Source organism: Haliotis asinina, chromosome 14 (genome assembly GCF_037392515.1).
Source record: "Haliotis asinina isolate JCU_RB_2024 chromosome 14, JCU_Hal_asi_v2, whole genome shotgun sequence".
Classification (NCBI taxonomy): Eukaryota; Metazoa; Mollusca; class Gastropoda; order Lepetellida; family Haliotidae; genus Haliotis; species Haliotis asinina.
The window spans coordinates 35,137,279-35,158,483 of NC_090293.1; the positions used below are offsets into that span (position 1 = coordinate 35,137,279).

The 21,205-nt window shown below is 39.8% G+C and overlaps 2 protein-coding genes across 9 annotated transcripts in view; one reads left to right on the top strand and one right to left on the bottom strand.

Annotated features, from left to right (window-relative positions):
• The window catches only part of LOC137262164 (transcriptional activator protein Pur-alpha-like), a 42,199-nt gene extending 34,880 nt beyond the window's left edge, over positions 1 to 7,319 (top strand). For 4 of the 8 annotated variants that reach the window (XM_067799944.1, XM_067799945.1, XM_067799946.1 and 1 more), the window contains 3 exons: positions 1,917 to 2,023; positions 3,100 to 3,141; positions 3,765 to 7,319. In XM_067799944.1, coding sequence (XP_067656045.1) covers positions 1,917 to 2,023; positions 3,100 to 3,141; positions 3,765 to 3,878 — 263 coding nt within the window. In that variant the 3' untranslated portion in view covers positions 3,879 to 7,319. The remainder of the gene's footprint in view (positions 1 to 1,916; positions 2,024 to 3,099; positions 3,142 to 3,764) is intronic. The other 4 variants (XM_067799949.1, XM_067799950.1, XM_067799951.1 and 1 more) reach the window with 2 other exon arrangements.
• A 9,387-nt stretch (positions 7,320 to 16,706) lies between these two features.
• Positions 16,707 to 21,195, bottom strand: LOC137261370 (U1 small nuclear ribonucleoprotein A-like). The gene is made up of 7 exons (XM_067799111.1): positions 21,055 to 21,195; positions 18,933 to 19,010; positions 18,391 to 18,563; positions 17,915 to 18,042; positions 17,725 to 17,798; positions 17,404 to 17,518; positions 16,707 to 17,234 (listed from the first exon to the last, which is right to left on the bottom strand). The coding sequence occupies exons 2-7, from the start codon at positions 18,994 to 18,996 to the stop codon at positions 17,075 to 17,077; spliced, it is 714 nt and encodes a 237-aa protein (XP_067655212.1). The 5' UTR covers positions 18,997 to 19,010; positions 21,055 to 21,195; the 3' UTR covers positions 16,707 to 17,074.
• Positions 21,196 to 21,205: the final 10 nt, after the last annotated feature.

The following is a 21,205-nucleotide window of genomic DNA, read 5'->3' on the forward strand; positions in this document are numbered from 1 at the left end:
GAAACCGTTCAATATTTTTAGACCAAACTTAATAGATATAGTAATCTCAGCCTATGGTTGTGCCTTTTGCTATTTACAGATTTTGGACATTTATATTTTTTGGTTTTTCCATGTAACATTTTGCTGTTAGTCTCATGGTGGGATGGGCTTCTTTTTTGGAGCAGAACTCAAAAACCGTTCAATATTTTTCTGCAAAACTTGGTAGATATATCAATCAGAACCTAAAGTGGTGCCTTTTGCTATATACAGGTTTTTGTGATTTATTATTTTCTTGGTTTTCATGGAAACGTTTCGGACTTAGTCTCATAAGAGAGAGGTGTGTTTTGTTTCCAGCGCATAACTCAAAAACCGTTTAATATTTTTCTGCAAAACTTGGTAGATATATCAGTCAGAAGATGAAGTGGTGCCTTTTGCTGTGTATGGGTTTTTGTGATTTATTGTTTTCTCGGTTTCTGTGAAAACGTTTTGGACTTAGTCTCAAAATGGAGGGATGGGCTTCGTTCCCAGAGCACAACACGAAAACCATTTCATATCTTTCAACAGATATTGTCAGATATATGAGACAGATCTTGAAATTGTGACTTTGCTGATTACAGATATATGCCATTTATAATTTTCATGAATTCCATGGAAACAATTCAGACTTAGTTAAAAAAAAACAATGAGTAACTGTCAGATGATTTGTCCTTTCAAACATGTGGGGCCGGGGGAATATGTCATTTTCTGATGACTCTTGTTTTAATTTGGTTTACTTATATAATTGCTTGTCTTATTGTTGGTTTAACTTTGCCCAGAAATGCTTTGGAAAAACCCAGTCTAAGTAAACTTAGTCTCAGTACTTTTCGTTTTGCTCCACAACTGAGTCTAACAAAACCTAGATGGAGGTTGTGTCAGGTAACCTTTGAGCAACCTATGACCATCCAATCAAGCGTGAGAAGTCCAAACAGATTTAACCAATCAGACAACAGCTGCTGTTAAGGGTTTTGGTGGGACATGAAACATTTGCTAGTCACCGACACTGATACCTCGGTAAACGAAAATCTGCATAAAAGACAGGTATTTGACCTGCAGTATATATGGGTATGGCTTTCTGATGACATGGTTACCATAAGCTAATATTTCCGCAAGCTGACATCCTTGAATATGGAGAGAAATGCTATTTTCAGTGACTGTTTACTCACTGTTGACAGTATTGTAGCGTCCACCATGTGCATTAGCTAGTAGCAATCGTATGGAAAAATAGCATTCAGAATCATTCGGGTACAAACCCTCTTGAGGTAAACGTTCAAAAGATATCTGTGAATGTCTGCTTTCATGATTTGATAAGCTGTGTCCTGATTAATCAATCTGAAAGGTTGCCTGACGCGACCTCCTATTTTTTGATAGACTCAGTAGTGGATTGTGACAAGAAGTACTGAGACTAAGTTTACTTAGACTGGGAAAGCCTTAATGTTTTTTCTTTTTAAATTTTGTACGAACCTTGAACATTAATTGACCTTTTCTATCCTTCTGTATCCCTATATTCTTGTTGAATAGCTTGACTTACTAACTGGTGTCAGTTAAAGCATAAATATAATGTTTCAGGTGTGTGTACAGTAAAAATCATAAGTGTCATGTGTCTTGTTAGTGACACAAGAATATTCTGCATTTTTTTGGAACACCTACTTTGGCAAGCTTGGGTATTGCCACTGCATTGCCCAGTGTATCATGTTAGATAATGCTATGATGAAGTCTTGGTCTTAGCCTCCATTAAACAGAATTGTATAACAGAAATCTATTTCGCCTTAGACAATTGGGTATTCTGACTTAAAATGCATAGGCCAACCGTGACTACTTGAAAACTTAAGTTGAGATAAGACTATTTATATGCTTTTGTCCCACAGTGTTTGTCAGATCAAAGTGGATTTCCCTTGCAGAACCTCAGAGTGAGCTGCCAGAGTCACGGTCTATGCGAGTAGAAAACAAAATGTTCTATTTTGATGTTGGCTCCAACCGACGAGGGGTGTACATGCGTGTATCTGAGGTAAGAAACATCCACAGATCCCTACCACATTTTGACAAGATTACATGCTCATGGCTATCTGGCTGGCTGATGTGGTCAGGATGGGGTCTGCTAGAATGTTCTTGGCTGTTATGAAGGCTTGGTACAGTGAGCCTGGGTGTTTTATTGTTTGATCTGACTCTTGACAAATAATGGAAACTGTTAAATGAAAGAATTGGTCATTGTCAGAACATGACACCAGAAAAAGATGAGCGAATCTATCTATCTATCTATCTATCTATCTTGGTTGAAGATTCTTTTATTCAAATATGTTTTTTGGTTGCCTTTTCAAAATGTGCTTATTTCAAGCCCTCACTGCTTAATGGTAGTGTTTGAGATTTACTCAAGACACTACCTCTATTTTATCAAATGTTTTGCATATAATAATATATGTATGATTTACGTCCATCAGTAGTACCTCGGGAATCATGGTCTAGAAATCTTTGAAGACTAACAATTATGATCTAATCAAGGAATGTTGTTACTCTGTAATATATAGATTATGGGAATCATGTGCTTGACGATGACAATAGATTGCAGTTAAGATTGTTTATTCTTTATGTCCTATATTGTAGCCATGTGTTGATGCCTGTTGATGATTTCTTTGTGGTCACTATGCAGCGAGTCATGATATCCTGAGTATCATCATACATCATCGCAAGTCTTGTCATATCATCACCATTTTATGGCTGTCTTCATCATCATTGTTGGGCCTTTGTGTATGGTGCCAGTATTATTAGATGCATGAAAGTCCATCTCATTTAGTTGTTTTTGTATCCAAAATTCTGCTGTATTGCTCCTGACATAAGCTCGGTCATATGTTTGCTTTGTCCACATGGTCCATTTAGCTCTACATGTGCTGAACACGAGCTGGTGGTATCACCACTACACAGCCAGTGTATACATGTCAGCTATGATAAGAAACCCCTAATAGCCAACAGTCCCAACTAATGTTATGCCAGTGGGCAACTTACATAGCCTAGGTGATGATGCTAACATGCGGACTCAGTTAGACACAGTCTGTGACCGAGTGCTAAAAGCTGTTAATCTCATTTCAGGTTGTCCCTGATCGGAATTACATGTCTAGGTCAAGCCCTCAGGTAACCAGGCCGTATTTGGGTTGTTTCTCTCTGTCTATTACCTCTAGTTGTCTCATCATGCATCTTAGCTGACATGCACACACAGGTTTCTGGTGTTCAAACAGTTTCACACCCTGACATTGAGTTGTGGCTAGGACATACTCCAGTGGAACAGAGTATGGGAGACTGACAAAGTGTCATCTGTAGTTAGCAGTACACATTCGTCACAGACTAACTCTCATATTCCTTCCACCTGTACTTGACCCAGTACCCTTCCCTGCTTTGCATGATCACCGGAACTACTTCTTTCCTACAGAACATATTACATGTTGTTCATCAAGGTGTTCACTTTCACACATCTCATGCACACATGCTCTGTTTTAAGTTTGATGTTGCTCTACACATTCACAGTGTATGATAGATATCATTTGCAAAGGATTAATTGCTACAGTTCACAAGGTAAATTTGTGTTTTTGATTTCAGAAATGTCCATAACAATTTTAGTTCGCCATTTGTAATGAAGGCTTGTGAGTATTTTCAGGGACTTGTTGATGTATACCTACCATGCAGCTTTTTATCTTTCGCATGTGCACTCTGACAGAATTTCCCTCTATGACACATCACTTTTGCTCTTTCTGTTTTAGGTGAGAAACAATTTCCGCACTGCCATCACCATTCCAGAGCGCTCCTGGGCAAGGTTTCGAGACACCCTGTCTGAGTTTGTTGACAAATCTGGGAAGAAGGAGGGTAGTCAATAAGCCAACATGGCGCTTGTAGTGGCTACACTCTTCAACAGCTAACCAACCAGTGTGACAGAGGGAATGTGCTTGGTCATGTCTGCCGTCATTGTCAGTGTCCAAGAGACTACTGTACAGGCTAGAGATCTAGCCAGCACCGGCACACGTCATGTGTATGTATGTCGTTTGTTTGTGGACCTTTCTTACTACTGAGAGCAGGAGGACTTGCGGCATGAACAGTTTAACAGGGGTCCACAGCACACTATTTGTTGATAATGCATTCATAAAGTTTTTTATGCTGTCAAGATTGGCTCTAATTTGGTGTCCACTAGAAGTAACGTGAAGCATCATCAGCAACAACAGCATCAGCAGCTGCAGCAACAGAGAATGGATAGGTCGCCGGCAGTAACAACATAAACGGCAGTGGTATCTCAGTCCAAGAAAAGTTGAAGGCAATGGGCTGTCTATTGGACCACCAGGACAGGCAGCCGTTCACCTGGAGATGATAGCAAGTACAACTAAGACTATGGCTACCTTCTAACCACCGCTGAAGGTTCAACCTTTGCTGTCAGAAGCCATATGACAATGACATCCCACTGAAACAACTAACGGTGTTTGACTTTAGGCAAGCCAAGCTGTAACATATTGAGTGCCTAGTTGGCAAAAAGGCTTGCAGCGAGATCATTCATCATTTGCCTACACTGCCCATTGTCATGCTCATGTTTTCAGGTGTGGTTTTTTTATGTTTGATACCAAATCATCCATGTAGGACTCAAGGTGATTATTAAGCACATTTCCTTTGTCGCTACCAGGCTGGCAGTCAGCTCTGTCTATCTGTCCGGTCGTTGCAACTTGGACTGGTCAATGGTGACTGACTTACGAGGAGAGTTATCTTCCCATCATTGTTTGAGTATCTACAGTTATGTAGTAATACTTGGTTTTAAATAGTGTGGTTATGGACAACAAGGTTTAATGCTTGTTATGCTCTTAGCAACCCTGTTACTTTGTTGTTGTTGAACGATGGATTGGGATTTGTAAATTATTGTACACAGACAGAATGAGACTTAATATATGGGAAGCTATAAACACTTGATATGAATTTGTTGCTAGATATAAAGAACGTGGCAGTTGGCTTGCTGGATAGAGGCTATCACAACACTCCCTGTTTTACTGACTGAACCATTGCTTTGATGGGAGCTGTGGCTAAATAGTGTAAACACAAGCATTGGTCAGTTTGTTGACTAGGGGAGGTATGGATGGCCGGTCAGCCAGATGCTGATGTCCGCTGCCAGTGCATCAGTCAGTGCTTGTTGGATGTAGCTCTGTTCGGTTGTATGCTGGCAGCAGATGTGGATCTGTCTATCCGTCCGTCCATCCATCCATCCATCCACCTGCTTGCCTGCCTGCCTTCTCGCCTGTCACAGCTACAGAGCTCAGTCATCCATTTTTGACTGGATATAGATTGGTTGGCACATTACATTCAGGTGTTGATATTCTTTCACATGGTTTTGCTAGTGGATAATTGGTTGCAATATTTATTGTTGTCAGTGTACATGGTATCTGGTAGCATCCACTATGTTGATTGACCCTGTGGACTTTGGTATGGTCTTGTTCTCGACTAAGGTATGTATGTATGTTCCTGTTTTGTTTCTGGCTCGCTTTCTGAGTGCGGTGGTGACGAAAATGTCCCAAGCAAGGTCCTTGAGGCCGACCTGGTAGGCCTAGCAGAATGTCTAACGTGGGAGATCATCCTCAAAATACTTGTCCGGTGGAAAAAAAGTCTTTGAAAATACACAAAAAAAAAGAGATCAACATAAGCCTTCAAGGAGAAAGAATATAATAACATCATTGACAAACTGATAACATGCATGTAAATAACCATGGATTATGAAATTGTGATACTGATGAAAATTAAGCAATGAAAATTAAACAGAAATCACAAGTGGGTCTCCATCCTCCCCTCTTTTAGCCCCAGCCTGGGGAGTGTTGATCCCAATGTCCACTCGCCCATCTACCCCCGTCCCCCATCCTAGACAATGCATAGGGCCGACATCCCAGTGGCAAGTGGTAAGATGGGCAAGACAACTGGCTGATTTGGTTGACAGCTGAAATATTACCAGAAACAGTAATTAGATACAACATGGTGCCACGCTCATAGTAATGTTGACTGTTTCTGCTTGAGCAGGGCACCCTGTTGTTGTCTAGTCCTCTCTGTCCCTACCAGCATTGCTGATTATCTTGCTCATCCTTCCTCTGCATCACTCACACAATCATGGTAGCTTCCTTTAGGCTCATTCTGCAAGGATCAAACAATGTCCCCAATATCCTCATGTTTTAACTACTACTATTATTTTAACGTTTTGTTTATCACTAGTTGTAAATTAATGTATTGATAATACACAGTATTTATGAAACCAGAGAAATAAATTGTTTCTCTGTTATTGCTTAGAGCCTTTCAAGTCTTCGAATTGAAGAGTTTATTTATGTTGATGTATGAATTATTGCACTTCTATAGATATTATTATTGATTCAAACTCTTATCATTGTTCTCGTTATGTTGCATGCCTCCAAAACAAAAAAAAATATTTTGGGCTTCTTGTTGTTAATACCAAGACTGTGACCTTTAGACTGTTATACCTTACCTACTGTTAATGCTCTTACTAAGCTCTGTGATTTGTAGCTACCAGGTGTTAAAACGTATCACCTGCCTGCCAGTTGGCTGGCCTGGACTTGTTAACCATCTCCTCCCTGATACAGCTAGTATATATGCCATTTTCCTTGTTCATGGTCATATTGCTCAGAATGTCAACACTATCCAGTATTCATCATCAGTTGCCAACCTGCACAATACTACATCCTTCTTGGTTTTCAGTGTGCTTCCTTTTGTAGTTTGATGTGTAAATGACTTGCTGAAAGCACTGTAAATGATGCGCTGAAGGGCACTGTTTTTTCTTCTGAACAAGGCAATCAATTTTCCATACCAGTTGATCTAAAAAGAGTTGTTTAAGTCACCTAAATTGCCACTCGGTATAACTGGTTATGCAACAAAAAGCACTGTGTGATCTGATGAGAACTGGTTAGTTGACATTAAGACTCTAACCAGAAAGAATTCACTGGTTAGCCATAGAAAGGCATGTACCAGTGTTTCAGCCATTGGTCCATTATAAGAGGCAAACATGGAGCTAGCCTCTTATCACCTACTGCCTTTTCCTGAGCTAGGCTGTAATACACACAAGCAAACTTTGTTATACTATAGCCGGCTATTTCATACATTAGCTTGTACCACCATGTTCTCTGTTGAGGGGAGAGTCCAAAGAAGCCCAAAGAAGTTATTTTTTTAGGTAGGTTCTTAGAGGTATTCAAGGTTGTAATTGCAGTTTAAAATGTACAGTACTTTTACTTAACATGGAAAAGATGTTCTCAAATTGTTGTGCAACCATTAAATCTATACTGTTGACATGATCAGTTGTTTGTCATATGTGGACTCCTAGTCAATTGTACCATTGATTATGGCATCAATCATCAGGTCAGAAAAGTCAAATTGTTTTAGGGGTAAACTGTGGACAGAGAAAGCTAAACAAGGAGATCAAAGGGATCTTGACCTAACATGGGGGTTTCAGGGCTCTTTTTAACTCAATTTTTTGCGGTCATACCAGAAGTACAAAAAATGGAGACAGGAGACAAAATGGCATGGCTATTCCATTTCTGATTAAAGCGGAAGTAACTTTGTAAATACTGAAACACTGAGCTTCAATTAGCAAATTTTAGACACCTCTTGGTCAAGCAAGAGGAGATCAGATGTCAAAATCCTACAAATTTATGGAAAGTTTTAGTGAAGACCTTAAGCAATAGTGGGGAGAATTGCAATATCAAGAAACATGTTCTTCCCTGTACCACCCACAAGCTGTATATCACAACTTGATATCTCCGTAATTTGTATCTGAATGTAAATGTGTCCACAGTTCATTATGCTTTGGGGTGTAGGTTGTTGTCAAACACCAAGTGCCCCTTTCGGTCACCAACACTTAACACAGGCAGCTCCAGGAATTTTCAAGGTAAGGAGGGGTTGTGTGGGTGGGTGGTTCCGCCAATGCTTTATTCCATGACACACAACTACCATGTTCAGGCCTACCATACAAACGGTTTGCGAACTTTTCAAATAACTAAATTATCTTAAGGTTGAATGTGAATGTAAATATTTTTTTTACGAAGCTGAAGGGAAACAGTAGCACTTCACACTGTTGACAACCAAGTACAAAACCCTGCTGGGCCGAAGGAAGAACCACGTGCAGAATGGCAAGCTTGACACTGAGAAGTGTGAACATAGGTTTTAAGCTTTTAACGGGGTTGATGCTCTACATCCCGATATCAAGTTTTCTAGATTAAACTCATGGTGATGAAAATCATATTTGACACAGCCAATTCGTCTCCTCTCACCGCCATTTTACGATTTTTATGCCGTTTCGGGATGTAATGACTGCCGGTTTGTACGCTCGGCGATCGTTCTCGGGCGATCTGCGCGAGCTTTGTTTCCATTTCAAACGATTAGTTATCCTTTAAAGGGCGTTTGTCTCGGTTTTAAAGGATACTGATGCAGTTACAGAAGTTTCTTTACTCTTATGGAAAATTTTGTTAAGTTTTGGTGTGTATGAGTTCAGTTTTGATGATTTGTTGCCGTTTGTATCGTGGGCCTGATGTTATAATGGGACGGACATCGCGTAAGTAAGTCATAACCCCCGTTGCCCGCACGGGTCACGTCGTCTGAACCCAAAGCATACTTGGCATAACCCTCTAACGAAGCGGAGTCCTTTCATGGAGTTATTGGACTGATCTGTCTGTGATAACTTTCACCTGTTCCACAAATCAATGCTTCAGTGACCAAACGCCACATTCGGTAGTTTATTTGATGAAAAGTTGACAATGTGAACAGCATGTAATGACTACAGGAATCAGGTGCTCTCAAAATCCTTTTCCTGAAACCATAAATAAAAGCTTGGACAAAACCCAACAGAAAAACAGTGTCTGTCCGTGTGCTGAGATAAAAAATGATCATGATGGACATCGCAATTCTTATCGAGACAGAACTGTGAGCGAAATGGCCTCTAGCCTGCTAGCCCGTGTCTTGTAAAAGTCCTGTCAGGCCTGTAAAATTCAAGTCACTCGCCGACTGGCTAGTGATTTTTTAATGGGGTCATTTTGCAAATATAATTATCACTCTCACCGACCTGTTAAAGTAACACACTTAAAGTCTTGGAAGATTATGGCCTGGTTAGATGTCTCATCATATTACGTTCAAATTTCGGGCTAGTGAGTTAATTTGTGGTCCAGTCACTTTTAGTCATAACTAACGCGAATTGCTGAATTTGGAACTATTTCGCACGCTGAGACAGAACATCTTTTTGTACAGTCAACACTCATGACTTAAACTAGACGACTGACGTCACGTGAACAACCAATGCAGATTCAGCTGTCGCATCTATTGAATGAATACCAATCTGCAGGGATGGCTATTTTCCACGAATCCGCGAAAATCCTGTGGCCCCGAGACCCCTCAGCTGATTTTCAGCTGAAATCATTTTCACCTATTGCCATCCTTGAATCTGCGACAATACCCACTTTGTGGCAGGAACAGTACTAAACTGCTCAGGAACTCATCACCTGTATTTCAGTGTAGAGTGATAAAATTCGTTTTGCTACGCCGTTTGACACGCCAAGAATGTGCAAATGTTTACATCTTTTAAGTAGGATGTATTTATCTACTCTAGTTTTCATCTGCGTAGCCATGCTCGTGTCTGAAAGTGGAATCGTGTATGGTGACAAGAAGAACACCATTTGCTAGAGGCATCTTTCGAGAATTTACTGTGCAAATGCGAAGACATACCGTCACGTTGCAGTATGGAAACGCCCAACCACAAATGTGTTGAAACAAACCTTTTGAGGCAGCAGAACACTGCTATACTGTTGTGTTATGGCTGGTTGTTTCTCAGCGCATATCCGAGGAACATGTTTGGAATTAGATGTAACGATGTCCACGACAACGTCTTTGATCGTGGGCATTCTAGAAATTAGGTAGATGAGGGATGACGTTTTTATGGATATACAACTTCTTTATTCTGTGTAGGCGACGCAAGCATGATGAACACCACCAAGCTCATCGAGAGGAACAATGCTGACTTCAAAACCCAAAGAAGATACCCCGTCTATCATATGTCAACAGAGACGAAGGCTATTTCACCCCCAATCCCTATCATCACTTACTCGCTTAATTCATTGTAACCCTACCCAGCTATTATACATTATCCCTTGTATCCATCCCCCCACTGGCTTCCCAACAACACCTTATCTCCTATGTAAACATCAGTGTACATCACTCCTTAATGGATGCCAATCAGCATCCTTAATCCCTTATGTATATAACCATGTACATCATCTACTGGCTTCCATCAACCTCTTCCATTGTAATAACAACTCATTTTCGCCTCATTCCCCCATCTATTGTCCAAACATCTCATGTATATATATCACCCAAAATTACTTCTCATGTATCACTTGCTTGACAACGACATTATAGTCATGTCGAAACGTTGTCTAGACAGAATAAAGAAGTTGTATATCCATTAAAATATATACATTATCCTCATCCTTGATGCCCATGACAGTTCCAGAACCAGACGGTAACGCTATCTCCGTCGGTCCAATGTTGAGGTGCCCCGTGGCTGTTTTTAATCATTCATTTTGCCTCTGACATTGACATTGTTTAGGAGTTGCTATACATCTTTCGTTTTACAGTGCGTATTTCAGTCTCCATTTAACAGTATAGGTTTTGTCAGTGAAGCTGCTATGGATTTGTTATCATGAAATGTTGATAATGACTACAAATTATGTTTTCAATAAAACATTCACACCACTGTATTTGAATCATAGTTATTTTTTCGCCGTTAGAATACTTAGCTTTCCTTATTAATTACATAAAACATGCCACCATCATGCTGAGCTGCATATATGTTTGAAAGTCTTCAATAAATGAACGCGGTTTGTCTTTCATCGGCATCAGAGTCTTCAAAGAGCTTTGTCTAAAAAACGACACCTGAGTTTATTCAAGAGATTCCCAAACTAGTACTGGATCATTATTATTCAAACTATAATAAAATTTAGTAAATATATTGTTACTTGGTATTCATCTCATATGTTCAGAGCTTTGAAATGTTTTAATTTTTATCATGACTTGACCATTGCACGTATACATTTTTCTTTTTTATAATTGAATTTATTGTAATAGTTAGGCCATTTATTGAATTCGGTGTGAGTGTAGTTTATAGTGGGATTCAAAATACATGTTCTTTATTTTACCGAATTTTAAAGCATGGACTTTATTTCACCATTGCACCTTGGGTCTGCTCTTATTTTTCTCAAAATGCTTTCCTTGTACAGTAAACATCCTCCACAGGAGTAAAAATATTTATTTTCGGTTCTGTTCGCATGGAATTAAAAGGTCACATGCAACGTAAAACACAATTTTGCAGATTCTGATACCTATCGGTATGCACTTACCGAAACAAATTATCAAAAATGCCAATTCGACCTATAAATTTGAAAAAAAACGCGATGAAAAAAAAGCCCGCGAAATCAGAGTTCAAACGATTCACTAAATTTCCCACAGTGCTGGGGGAAAAAAAGTGGTTTCAACAGCTGCGCTGCGCCCATAACGCATGCGCAGTGAATACGTTCGCGAAGCTTGAAGCAGGATGCATGCCCGGAGTATGAGTCTTGAGCAGTAGTCTAATCTTGGTCGAGTACACAAACAAGTAAATAATCTACTCGTTACATAAAAAAGCAGCCTCTATCACAGAGAAAGCTCAATGTCTGGTTTATTTACACGTATATGTCTGCCTGCCTGTCTCCTAAAAACAATATGCAATACACAGCTTCAATAATTGACGACATGCAATTTGAACTTAACACCTATCAGGCGATAAGCCATAAATACACGAGGTTTGTCAACAATCCCACTCTGAATAATTTGTATTGAGCATTCAAACATGTGACAGGGCGGAAGTTTTGGGAATCAGTCAAGTCTCCTTTTTGGGAAGGAGTATTGTGCGACCTTTGCAGAACCATGGAGAAAGATCACCTGGGTCCACAAGAGAGTTAAAACAGTGAAGTAATGGTGTTCGGACATAAGGGGACAGTTTCCAATACCGGTTTCGAATGCTATCAGGCCCTGGAGCTGCATTAGATTTGGACTTTTTAATGACACATTTCAGGCAATCTGGTGAGATGTAACATACAAACGACGTTGTTACTTTCTCATGCATTGTATGGTCATAATCACTGATCCATGGTGCCTCCAGGTTACACTCGCCGGGTACAGACCACAACTGTTTCCAGAACCTTTTATTGGCATCCTTTTGCCAGATGCCAGATTGACAGTATGGTGAGGGCGAACTTTTTTCCAACAATAAGTGTATTGTTGAAAGAGACTCGTGGGGTGGTCTACGCATCGTTGCGTGGAGTGCAAATGGTCTGAACCAGTTAATTGACACCGTGGTGTTCCAGAAGCTTGGTCCAAGATGCGAAAATGATGCTCGCAATATTGACCAAGTCATAAGACCTCACGTTGTACGACATTTTGGACGTTACAGGAATCACATCTTCCAGCAAGACAACGCTCATCCTCACACTATGACAACATGGTTTCCACACCTTGCAGTTACCTGCACTCACTCCGGATTGAAGTCCAATAGAACACGTTTGGGACGAGATTCAAAGACTGAATGACCTCCAGTCAAGGCAGACAATGCAAGGTGTGGATTCAAGAACCTATGGCCTTCACCACCCGGGTAATTCATTCCTTGTGCAGATTGTGCAACGCCGTCATCGATACCGATGGAGGCCACACACAAGGTTGACTTTGGGTTATCCTAATGATACCATTTTGGGTGATTCTGTGTCATTCCAGAAAATATGTTTGCGATGTGTTTGCGCGCCTTACAGAACCACGACACGACTACAGTGATTCAAACATAGGAATTGTCTTAATGACGACTGCTCGCTGACTTTGCTAAAAAGTACAGTTGATTTGGGGCAATACGTTACATACGTCTTAAATTGAATACCCTAGCATCTCTCACGATCGAGAATATTCTGACGAATGGATTGGCCATTATGAAGGTAAGCTGGATGGTTTTCTTACCCAACTCAAAATAATCAGAACTTGTAAGGCTGAAAGCTGCCTCTAGCGTATACCTTGAAAGTGTTGTTTGTCTCTGACGTCTGCCATGGCTGCAACGCATGGAATCACTGAACGTCCCCATAATCACAAGATTTGGCACCATCAGTTAACCACCTCCCAGGCTTCATTTTGGCACGACCCATGTTAGAACCGGTCTTCAGTAGCTCATGCATGTGTCATAGACTAAATCATTCCAATAGGTTTTTTTAAAACTTCATTTATTCTGTTAGTTTCAATATATGTCCAAAGTGCACCCAAATTCTATTCTCTTTGTCTATGTAATGTATTCAGCAAACAGTCGGTGTATTATATTATTATTACTCCCCTCCGGGCAAGACCCTTAATCCTTAGACGCTATCAATACATATTCCTACGTCGGCGAATCTTACGCATGTACATGTGCATGGGCCAGTGATCTTGCACAATGTCTCGTAATGGCCCAGTGTATAAAAACCTGATTGATATTGTCAGTCGGGGGAGACCAGCCACGGGATCCAAGCAGGTATACCAGGTCATCGACAGAAGTGGGCGGATCGTGCGGCTGGTCAGGGTGTTGGCCAAGGTCGTCAATCCGCCTACGACTTGCCAACCATGAAGAATTGCCGTCCGACTTCTGAATGCAAGTGGCAGAGCGGGCCTCCACATTGGGAACATTGGTCATTCGGTCCCGATCTGCGTTCTGTCATATGTTTACCACAGTATGTACCATTTTGACCATCATTCGACCAAACAATACGAACACTGTTAATAAAACATGGCTACTGCTTCAATTCTGACTCTTGTCCAACATCCTGAACTACCACCCGAGAGCAACCACAACAGACGCTCTTGGACACTTGTAACAGGTGGTCAGGCTCGCTGACCTGGTGGACACGTCACCGTGTAGACCAATGCTCAAGTTAATCTCTAGATTACTTACAGCTCGCCGCCGTATAGCTGTAATATTGTTAAGTGCGACATTACTCAAAAATTCGAAACCAAACACCATTTTAACGATGTGAGACACCAAAACTACCCACGTAGATGGTCACAAACGTCATTTCCGCAACAGACAACTGTGGGATCAAACAGCTGTGGGATCTGGACAGATCAGTATTGGTGGCTTCTTTCCTCGGGCCATTATCTAAATAATGTCCCTCTGTCCCGGGACATATTATATTAATATCATCCTACTGTCCCCGGGATATTACTTCAATATTGTCCCTCGGCCTGGGGATTTTCTGAGGAATAGCATTTGACTTTGAATTAATACTTGTTTTGAAGATTGATACAAATTTGTCTTGCCATCACTGAAAGTGATTGTAAAATGAGGTTATTGACAGTTTTCAGCATGTTAGTGCCGACATCTGGTTTCAAAACCGCAAATCTCCACTTAACTGGCTTGGAGGTTTCATCCACCAGGCTACTAATGATCGCTGTGAAGAACGAGATAGTCGGTATGAACCGATGCTCCTCACAAGACGGGTAGTACGAGCAGGGCATGTGCATTGAGCGTGTAAAGACGAGATGTCGGTTTCCAATCTCATCCCACTTGATTTCAACAGTTAATACCAAATATGTTAATGATAGCTGAAGTATATCTTCGGTCGGTTTACAAGCTGGATATAACATGACCCCTAGGCATCATGGAAGGAAGCCCTCTTCCCTTGGGGAATGGGATTATGTTTCCATAATGCCCAAGGGACGTTATATTCTACACATAGATATTGCCGTTCACATTTTTGTTCCTACAAATTGACACAGTTTGTACATCTGTGCAATCCATTTGATTGATGTTCCCATTTTTATGTGGAGATGTTTCAGAGTTCGATATAAATCAGTCTAAGTAAACTTAGTTTCAGTGTATTTCGTTACACACCACCACCGAGTCTAACAAAACCTAGTAGAAGGTGGCGTCAGGTAACCTTTGAGCGATCACCAATCACCGTCCAATCAAACGCGAGGCGGTTAAATAGATTTAACCAATCAGCTACTACTTAGGGATCGGAAGGACTTTCAAAATATTCTGGTCACTGATCCCTCCACAAACAAAAATCCGCATATAACAGTTATTTGACCTGCAGTATATACGCTTTGGGTTTTCTGTAGACATGGTTACCATTAGCTAATATTTCCGCAAGATGACATCCTTGAATATTGCCAAAAACACTATTTTCAGTGACTGTTTACTCACCGTTGTACATACGTCATCCGGAAGCGAGTGTACCCTATATAGCATTCGGAATCGTTCTGGTACGAACCTTTTCGAGATAAAAAGTTCAAAAGGTATCTGCGAATGTCCACTTTCGCGATTTGGTATGAAGTGGTCTGATTGGTCAATCTCAAAGGTTACCTGACACGACCTCCCATAAGGTTTTGTTAGACTCAGTAGTGGAGTGTAACGAAAAGCACTGAGGATAAGTTTACTTAGACTGAATATAAATCTACCGAATTTGCCTTTGTACTTTCAGATTCAACACTCAGATTGCCTTATGAAGCATTCATTTTCCGTATACTGTATGTCATCTGCTGGAACTGTTGCATGGTTCAGATATCTATATTGAGAGAATAATCATGAACAGTCACATCGGTAACTACAGTATTTGGCTGACTGAGGCAATTTCCGAGTTTTCAAAATTTTGGTAACAGTGATCATACTTCAATACATGCCAAGGCGCCAAGCACATTGGGATGTAATTATCATAAACGTAATATTATGTTTTCTGAACTGATTTTAATGACAACGGTACCAAATATTAACGTTTCAGGATAAAGGCAGACTAGACTTTCAGCTAACACATGCCACATATGTCAACACTGGTGCTAAAACTGACCATAACCTCAGTTAATAGCCAACTGACCTTGTCTGACAAAAGCAATCCAAAGACCATGGTGACAAGGGGAGTTTGACTCCCCACCGGTACCATCAAATCATCAGATGTCCCTACCCTACAAATAGGGAGAGTCAGGAACATCTGGTGCGGTGCTGGTGACCAGTAGTCTGACAAGTCTACACATTAACTCCTGCCGTTTCATATGCAAATGTTGCAACAAAGAATTTCACAAGATTCTCTAGTTCCCTAACCCTTTTTCCGTGTGGTGGACTGTTCTACAGGTATCATCAGCTATTTCATGACATCAATGAAACATTACCATAGTTCAAAGGAGCACCTACAAGAATCCTCATTCATCAAGCATTGATGGGACTCAAGAGTTCAAGTGAGAGATCATCTTCAAAATCTGCAAGTGATGTGGGCACTTCATATGAATGGCAGAGGATTAAAAAACTGAGAAATGAATTTCATATTGCCAGATAACTAGCAGATATTATTCTATATTATAAACAGTGGCTACATGAGGAACTGACAAGGATCATACAAACACAAAGACCATTATTGGAGAACTTTACGACCATCCTTTCTGGCATTGTTGATTGAGTATTCCTCTCAGCCTGGAACTTCAATGTTAAGAAAGTTTAATATCAGTTTTGTTTTCCCTTCACTCAGTCCCGTTACACTTAGGAGTTTACTATCATTCTGAACAAAAATTGCCAGTGAGGAACAGTCAAACTATTTAGCACCATGAAGTCTGGGCTAGACCACAGGCCACATGAAGCCCAGATAAATTACAACATTTCAGATTGTGAAAAATGTTTTATTGACGATAAATGATAAAATATCATGAAACATCTGCTTGTCAGCTCGAGTGCAATGTTGGCATCTGAAGACGGGTTGTGCAATGCCAGCAGATGCCAACCAAGGTGCAATGCTGACAACAGACAAGTAAAATGTCTGTACTGTACCTCTCACATACCAACCTCGCATCCTTCCGTACCTGTAATGGAGACTGAAACAACAGCCATCAAGCTATGTCTGGCAATATGACACTATTCCACAGTCAGGGTTTGAAACACACCATATAGCCTGTTCATGCAACAATCCAAGAAAGTCTTGTTGGAAAGGTCATTTGTCCCACTGCAGAATGGTGGCCAATATTGAAAAATGTTTTACTTCTTTGCATATGAAATTTTCATAGCATTGCTTGGTGTAATCTTAAATCCTTGCAAAGCCTCTTTAGCAGCACCAGCCTGAACATCAGTCTCAAATTCCACGAAGGCAATGTCGTGCCTGCCCGGAACAAGACGAACTTCTTTGAACCCAGGAAATCTGAAAAAAAGGTGAGAAAACAGTTACATATGTTCCAAGATGTGTTGACCATTTTCAATACATGACTGGAGACATGATATATATGCAGTGTAAGATTGTCATAAATATTGTAACTTATACAACATACCACTGACAAAGGCTTTAACATGGATTGTAAAGGAGTACTTACTGATTGAACAACATGGACAACATCATTTCGTTGGTTTCCTCTGGTAGGTTTGTGATAAAGAGAATCTGGTTTGGGGGCTGTTCTGGGATGGCAGTGGATGGGGCAGCAGGAGCAGCTGCAACAAAAAGAGACAATGTGAGAAGCATAACAGCTACTGCTGTCATTTCTTCAATACTGAGTTTTAATGGGTCAGGACTAGTTTCAATAGAGTGGTCAAACTAATAAAAAAAACCACATGAATTTCATCCAACATTAAATTCCAAAGTAAAACATTTTTTCCCCCGGAATAGTAAAAGTGGAGATACTTCCTCCAGTACTCACCTGCAACAGGCTGCATAGGTGGCTGAGCCATTGGCTGGGCAACAGGTGCTGCTGGGGGTTGGGCTGGTGCAACTCTGCAACACATCAAGGCTCAATAATAATTCAGGAAGACTTGTAAAGGACCTCAATTTTCGGAGACTGTATTTACATAGCAATGTTATGTTTTAACACTATGTACCCTAAAACTTACTTCATTTGTTGTGTTTTTTTCTTTTTGCGGGGGGCTTCATCATCATCTTTCTTCCTACGTGGTTCTTCAACATATGTCCCCTTCATCTTGGCAATCACATGGGAGTCTCTCTTAGAAAATTGTATCCTCTGCAACAAAAATGTAACATAAATCCTTTGAATGTATCTAACTTTCATTAGGAAAGCTTAGCAAGACGAAAACAGTTAATAAAAAGACAACACAAGCACATGTCAAAACCTGATTGGTGACCAAATGCAAATGGACTCTCTCAAACAGGCAAATTTGGGGTTCTGTGCAAATTGAATTAAGTGAAGGAGGAATACGTTTGAATTCAAATAATGAGAGTTTCATGTCAAAACTGATTTGTCCCCAAAACTTGTCTGCTGTCCACCTTATTTAGTGGTCCATCTCCATGATTACACCTTCTCCCTGACTAAAGTGAGAAGTCCTCATTTGGATCATGTAACTGTTTTTACCATGGGTTTGTCATAGAAGGGGAATCCCTGCATTGATCGCATAGCATTAGCAGCGCTGTTGATATCTTTGAAAATCACAAAGGCCTGTCCTCTCATCTTCAGTGTCTTCAGAGCGACGATGTCCAGGATTTGACCAAACTGGGAGAAGATGGCATACAATGACTTTTTGAGCTCTGAAAACAGGAAAATATACTCCATTCATCAAAAATACAGAAATACCACCTATTCACAGCAATACTGACACTGACCCAATTCTGACCCATCACTAATGGATTACTTGACCATCACATTTTCTTATCACTATCAGTCATGGAGTACTCAGAGTACGAAGGTAGCATGTGCTCTACACAACATCGATTTGAATCAAGTAAGAACGTAAATACTGACTATCAATGTGTTTCATAATAAACATCTTCAAGACACTTTGAAATCATTTACTTGAATCAATGGATTCTAGATTAGATATTTAAGGTACTAGAATTTGTACTTTACCAAGAGTTTCATCCCCAAAATTACATGTTACGTGCAATCCGAATGCTTACCATCCTTTTTAATCTTTTCATTAAGGTTGTTGATGTACACAGTGTGGTTGGGCTGAACAGACATCCTGTTGTTGCTTTCTGCCAAGTAGAAGAACAAATTATTTAACGGTTATTCTAAAATTGGCAGTACCATAAAAGATATTTTTTACATATGGGTCAGTAAGTAGTTTCATTATTTCATATATTTTCTTTGCCATTGTTTGACATCGAACATGCTGGGGACTCATGGCATATTTTTTTCAAAATCCATTTCCAAATTTGGGAGTTCATCAAACTAAGACATGCATGAAATCAATGATCATTGATGCTTCCACTCTGATAATGATTTTGTTATAATATCGCTACTTTCAATGTTACTTGACTATTGCTTGGAAACAAAATATAATAATATCATACAGCAATATTAGATGACACCACATCACCTTTCGGTATTGTATGTTTATTGTCAATGTTATTCAGACTGATTAAATGTGAATGATGTTAACTACTACATAAGACAAGAGACACTGACAATACTTTAACCCATTCAACACTGTAGGTCTGAAAACCAGCCAAGATACCATGAGTCCCCTGACACCAGCCTGGCAGTAGTCACATCATAATTATATATAAATGGTGTAACCTAACTAATATTTGATTTTTTTCTAATTTTCAAATGACTATATAATATTATCAACCGGTTTAGAATTATAAAATAATTTTCACATTTCTACTGAAAAAAAGAACATTCTTGGACACGTGCTTAGGCAACAGGTCCACATCAAAGTTGTCAAGGAGAAAAGTAATGATGTTTCAAGGACAAAATTAAACAAAAGGAATAAATCCAAGAATAAAATCAACAACGGTACTCATTTAAGTTGTAATACATACATAATAAGTTACTGTTTCCATCTTTTATGAGCGATCATGTTGTTAAATTTGACATCTTGCCTTTCATCGCCCTGACGTTTATGCTTAGAAGCGATGTGTAATGCTAAAATATTACATGCATGAAACATTTTTGTCACAGGCCATAACCAAGCACGATATGTCCACTAAGTTCCATGACATATGTATAATAGGTTACGTTTTGCCTATCATGATCAGAATAGTGGGATTTCACCCCAAACTTTCGTCCAAATGTATGTATCCATTGCTGTAATGACTGCCTGGCTTTGGTGACTTGCACAATTTTGACCAATCGCGGTCCTTATAGCAGACTGCGGGAAATAAGCGTTGTTAGAAACTAATGCTTATCCAATAAATCACTTCCTAAAACAGCGAAATACTCTTGGCAAGGGTACAATGATTTTGTTGATGTTTAAGGCTCTCGAATGATAAAGGCCATCAAACAAATCGCCTCACGTTATTCATACAAAGCGTTGAAAACCAAAGTATTTTCTGCTGTTGCATCACCTTATTGAATGGAAAGCCACTGATATAGGGAAACAGACGACCATACATATTACTTGAGAAATCTTTTGTAAAATAATTTTTAAATATTGCGTCTATAAAGTTGCACTTGATTTTAGTTTAGGGGTCCTTCAAATTTCTGCATGCTGCGCCCAGTAAAAACCTTGACAAAAACTAAAAGCAATTTTGTGAAGCAATCCCTAAACATGCTAAAGAGATCAACAATTTTTACATCAGTAGTAGCGACTCCTTCAGACCTTATTTGGGAATAATAAGAGAATACCCCTTCTGCCATATTTGAAAGCAAGCAAGCAAGTGTACGTTAGATTAGTGTTAGAGTAAAGATTTGGTTTAGGTTAAGGTAAAATTTAGGGTTTGCGTTACGGTTTGGGTGACGAGACACAAGATACCCGGTATTCTGCAATTGTACCCCCGTTTGTCTAGTACAGGACATAAAAGCAGCCATGAAAATACACTTAACAAGTAACTTTGCGTAATGTATATATTACGTTCTTTCAATTTATAATAATTAAAGGACGAATTAATCGATCGCACAATTTTCACATCAATAATCATTAACAAGTTTCCCCTTAGACAATATTTCCGAACAGAGTTCATCTCAGCCGGCGTCTTAATATGGCACTGGGAGTGTGTCGCTTCCTTGGTTCAAGATAAATTTCCTGGAACACACAAATTCAGAAATTGAACCAAATTCAGTTGATGCAAATACCTTTCAACAAATAACAAATATCTACTCCTGCTCCAAACGAGAACTTTGCGTTGGATTCTGCCGATTTCACCAAGCGCTGTCGTTGTTCTCACGTCAGTTGAAAATATGGCAGCTTCCGCCAAATACCGTAAACTTCCGCTTAATTAATATT

Excerpts from the sequence above, each read along its gene's own strand:
- LOC137261370 (XM_067799111.1), bottom strand. The coding sequence starts at position 18,996 with ATGTCTGTTCAGCCCAACCACACTGTGTACATCAACAACCTTAATGAA. Across the intron at positions 18,043-18,390 it reads CCTTCTATGACAAACCCATG|AGGATACAATTTTCTAAGAG; the intron begins GTAAAAACAGTT and ends TTTTTGTTGCAG. Across the intron at positions 17,235-17,403 it reads TTGTCCATGTTGTTCAATCA|ATTTCCTGGGTTCAAAGAAG; the intron begins GTAAGTACTCCT and ends CCTTTTTTTCAG.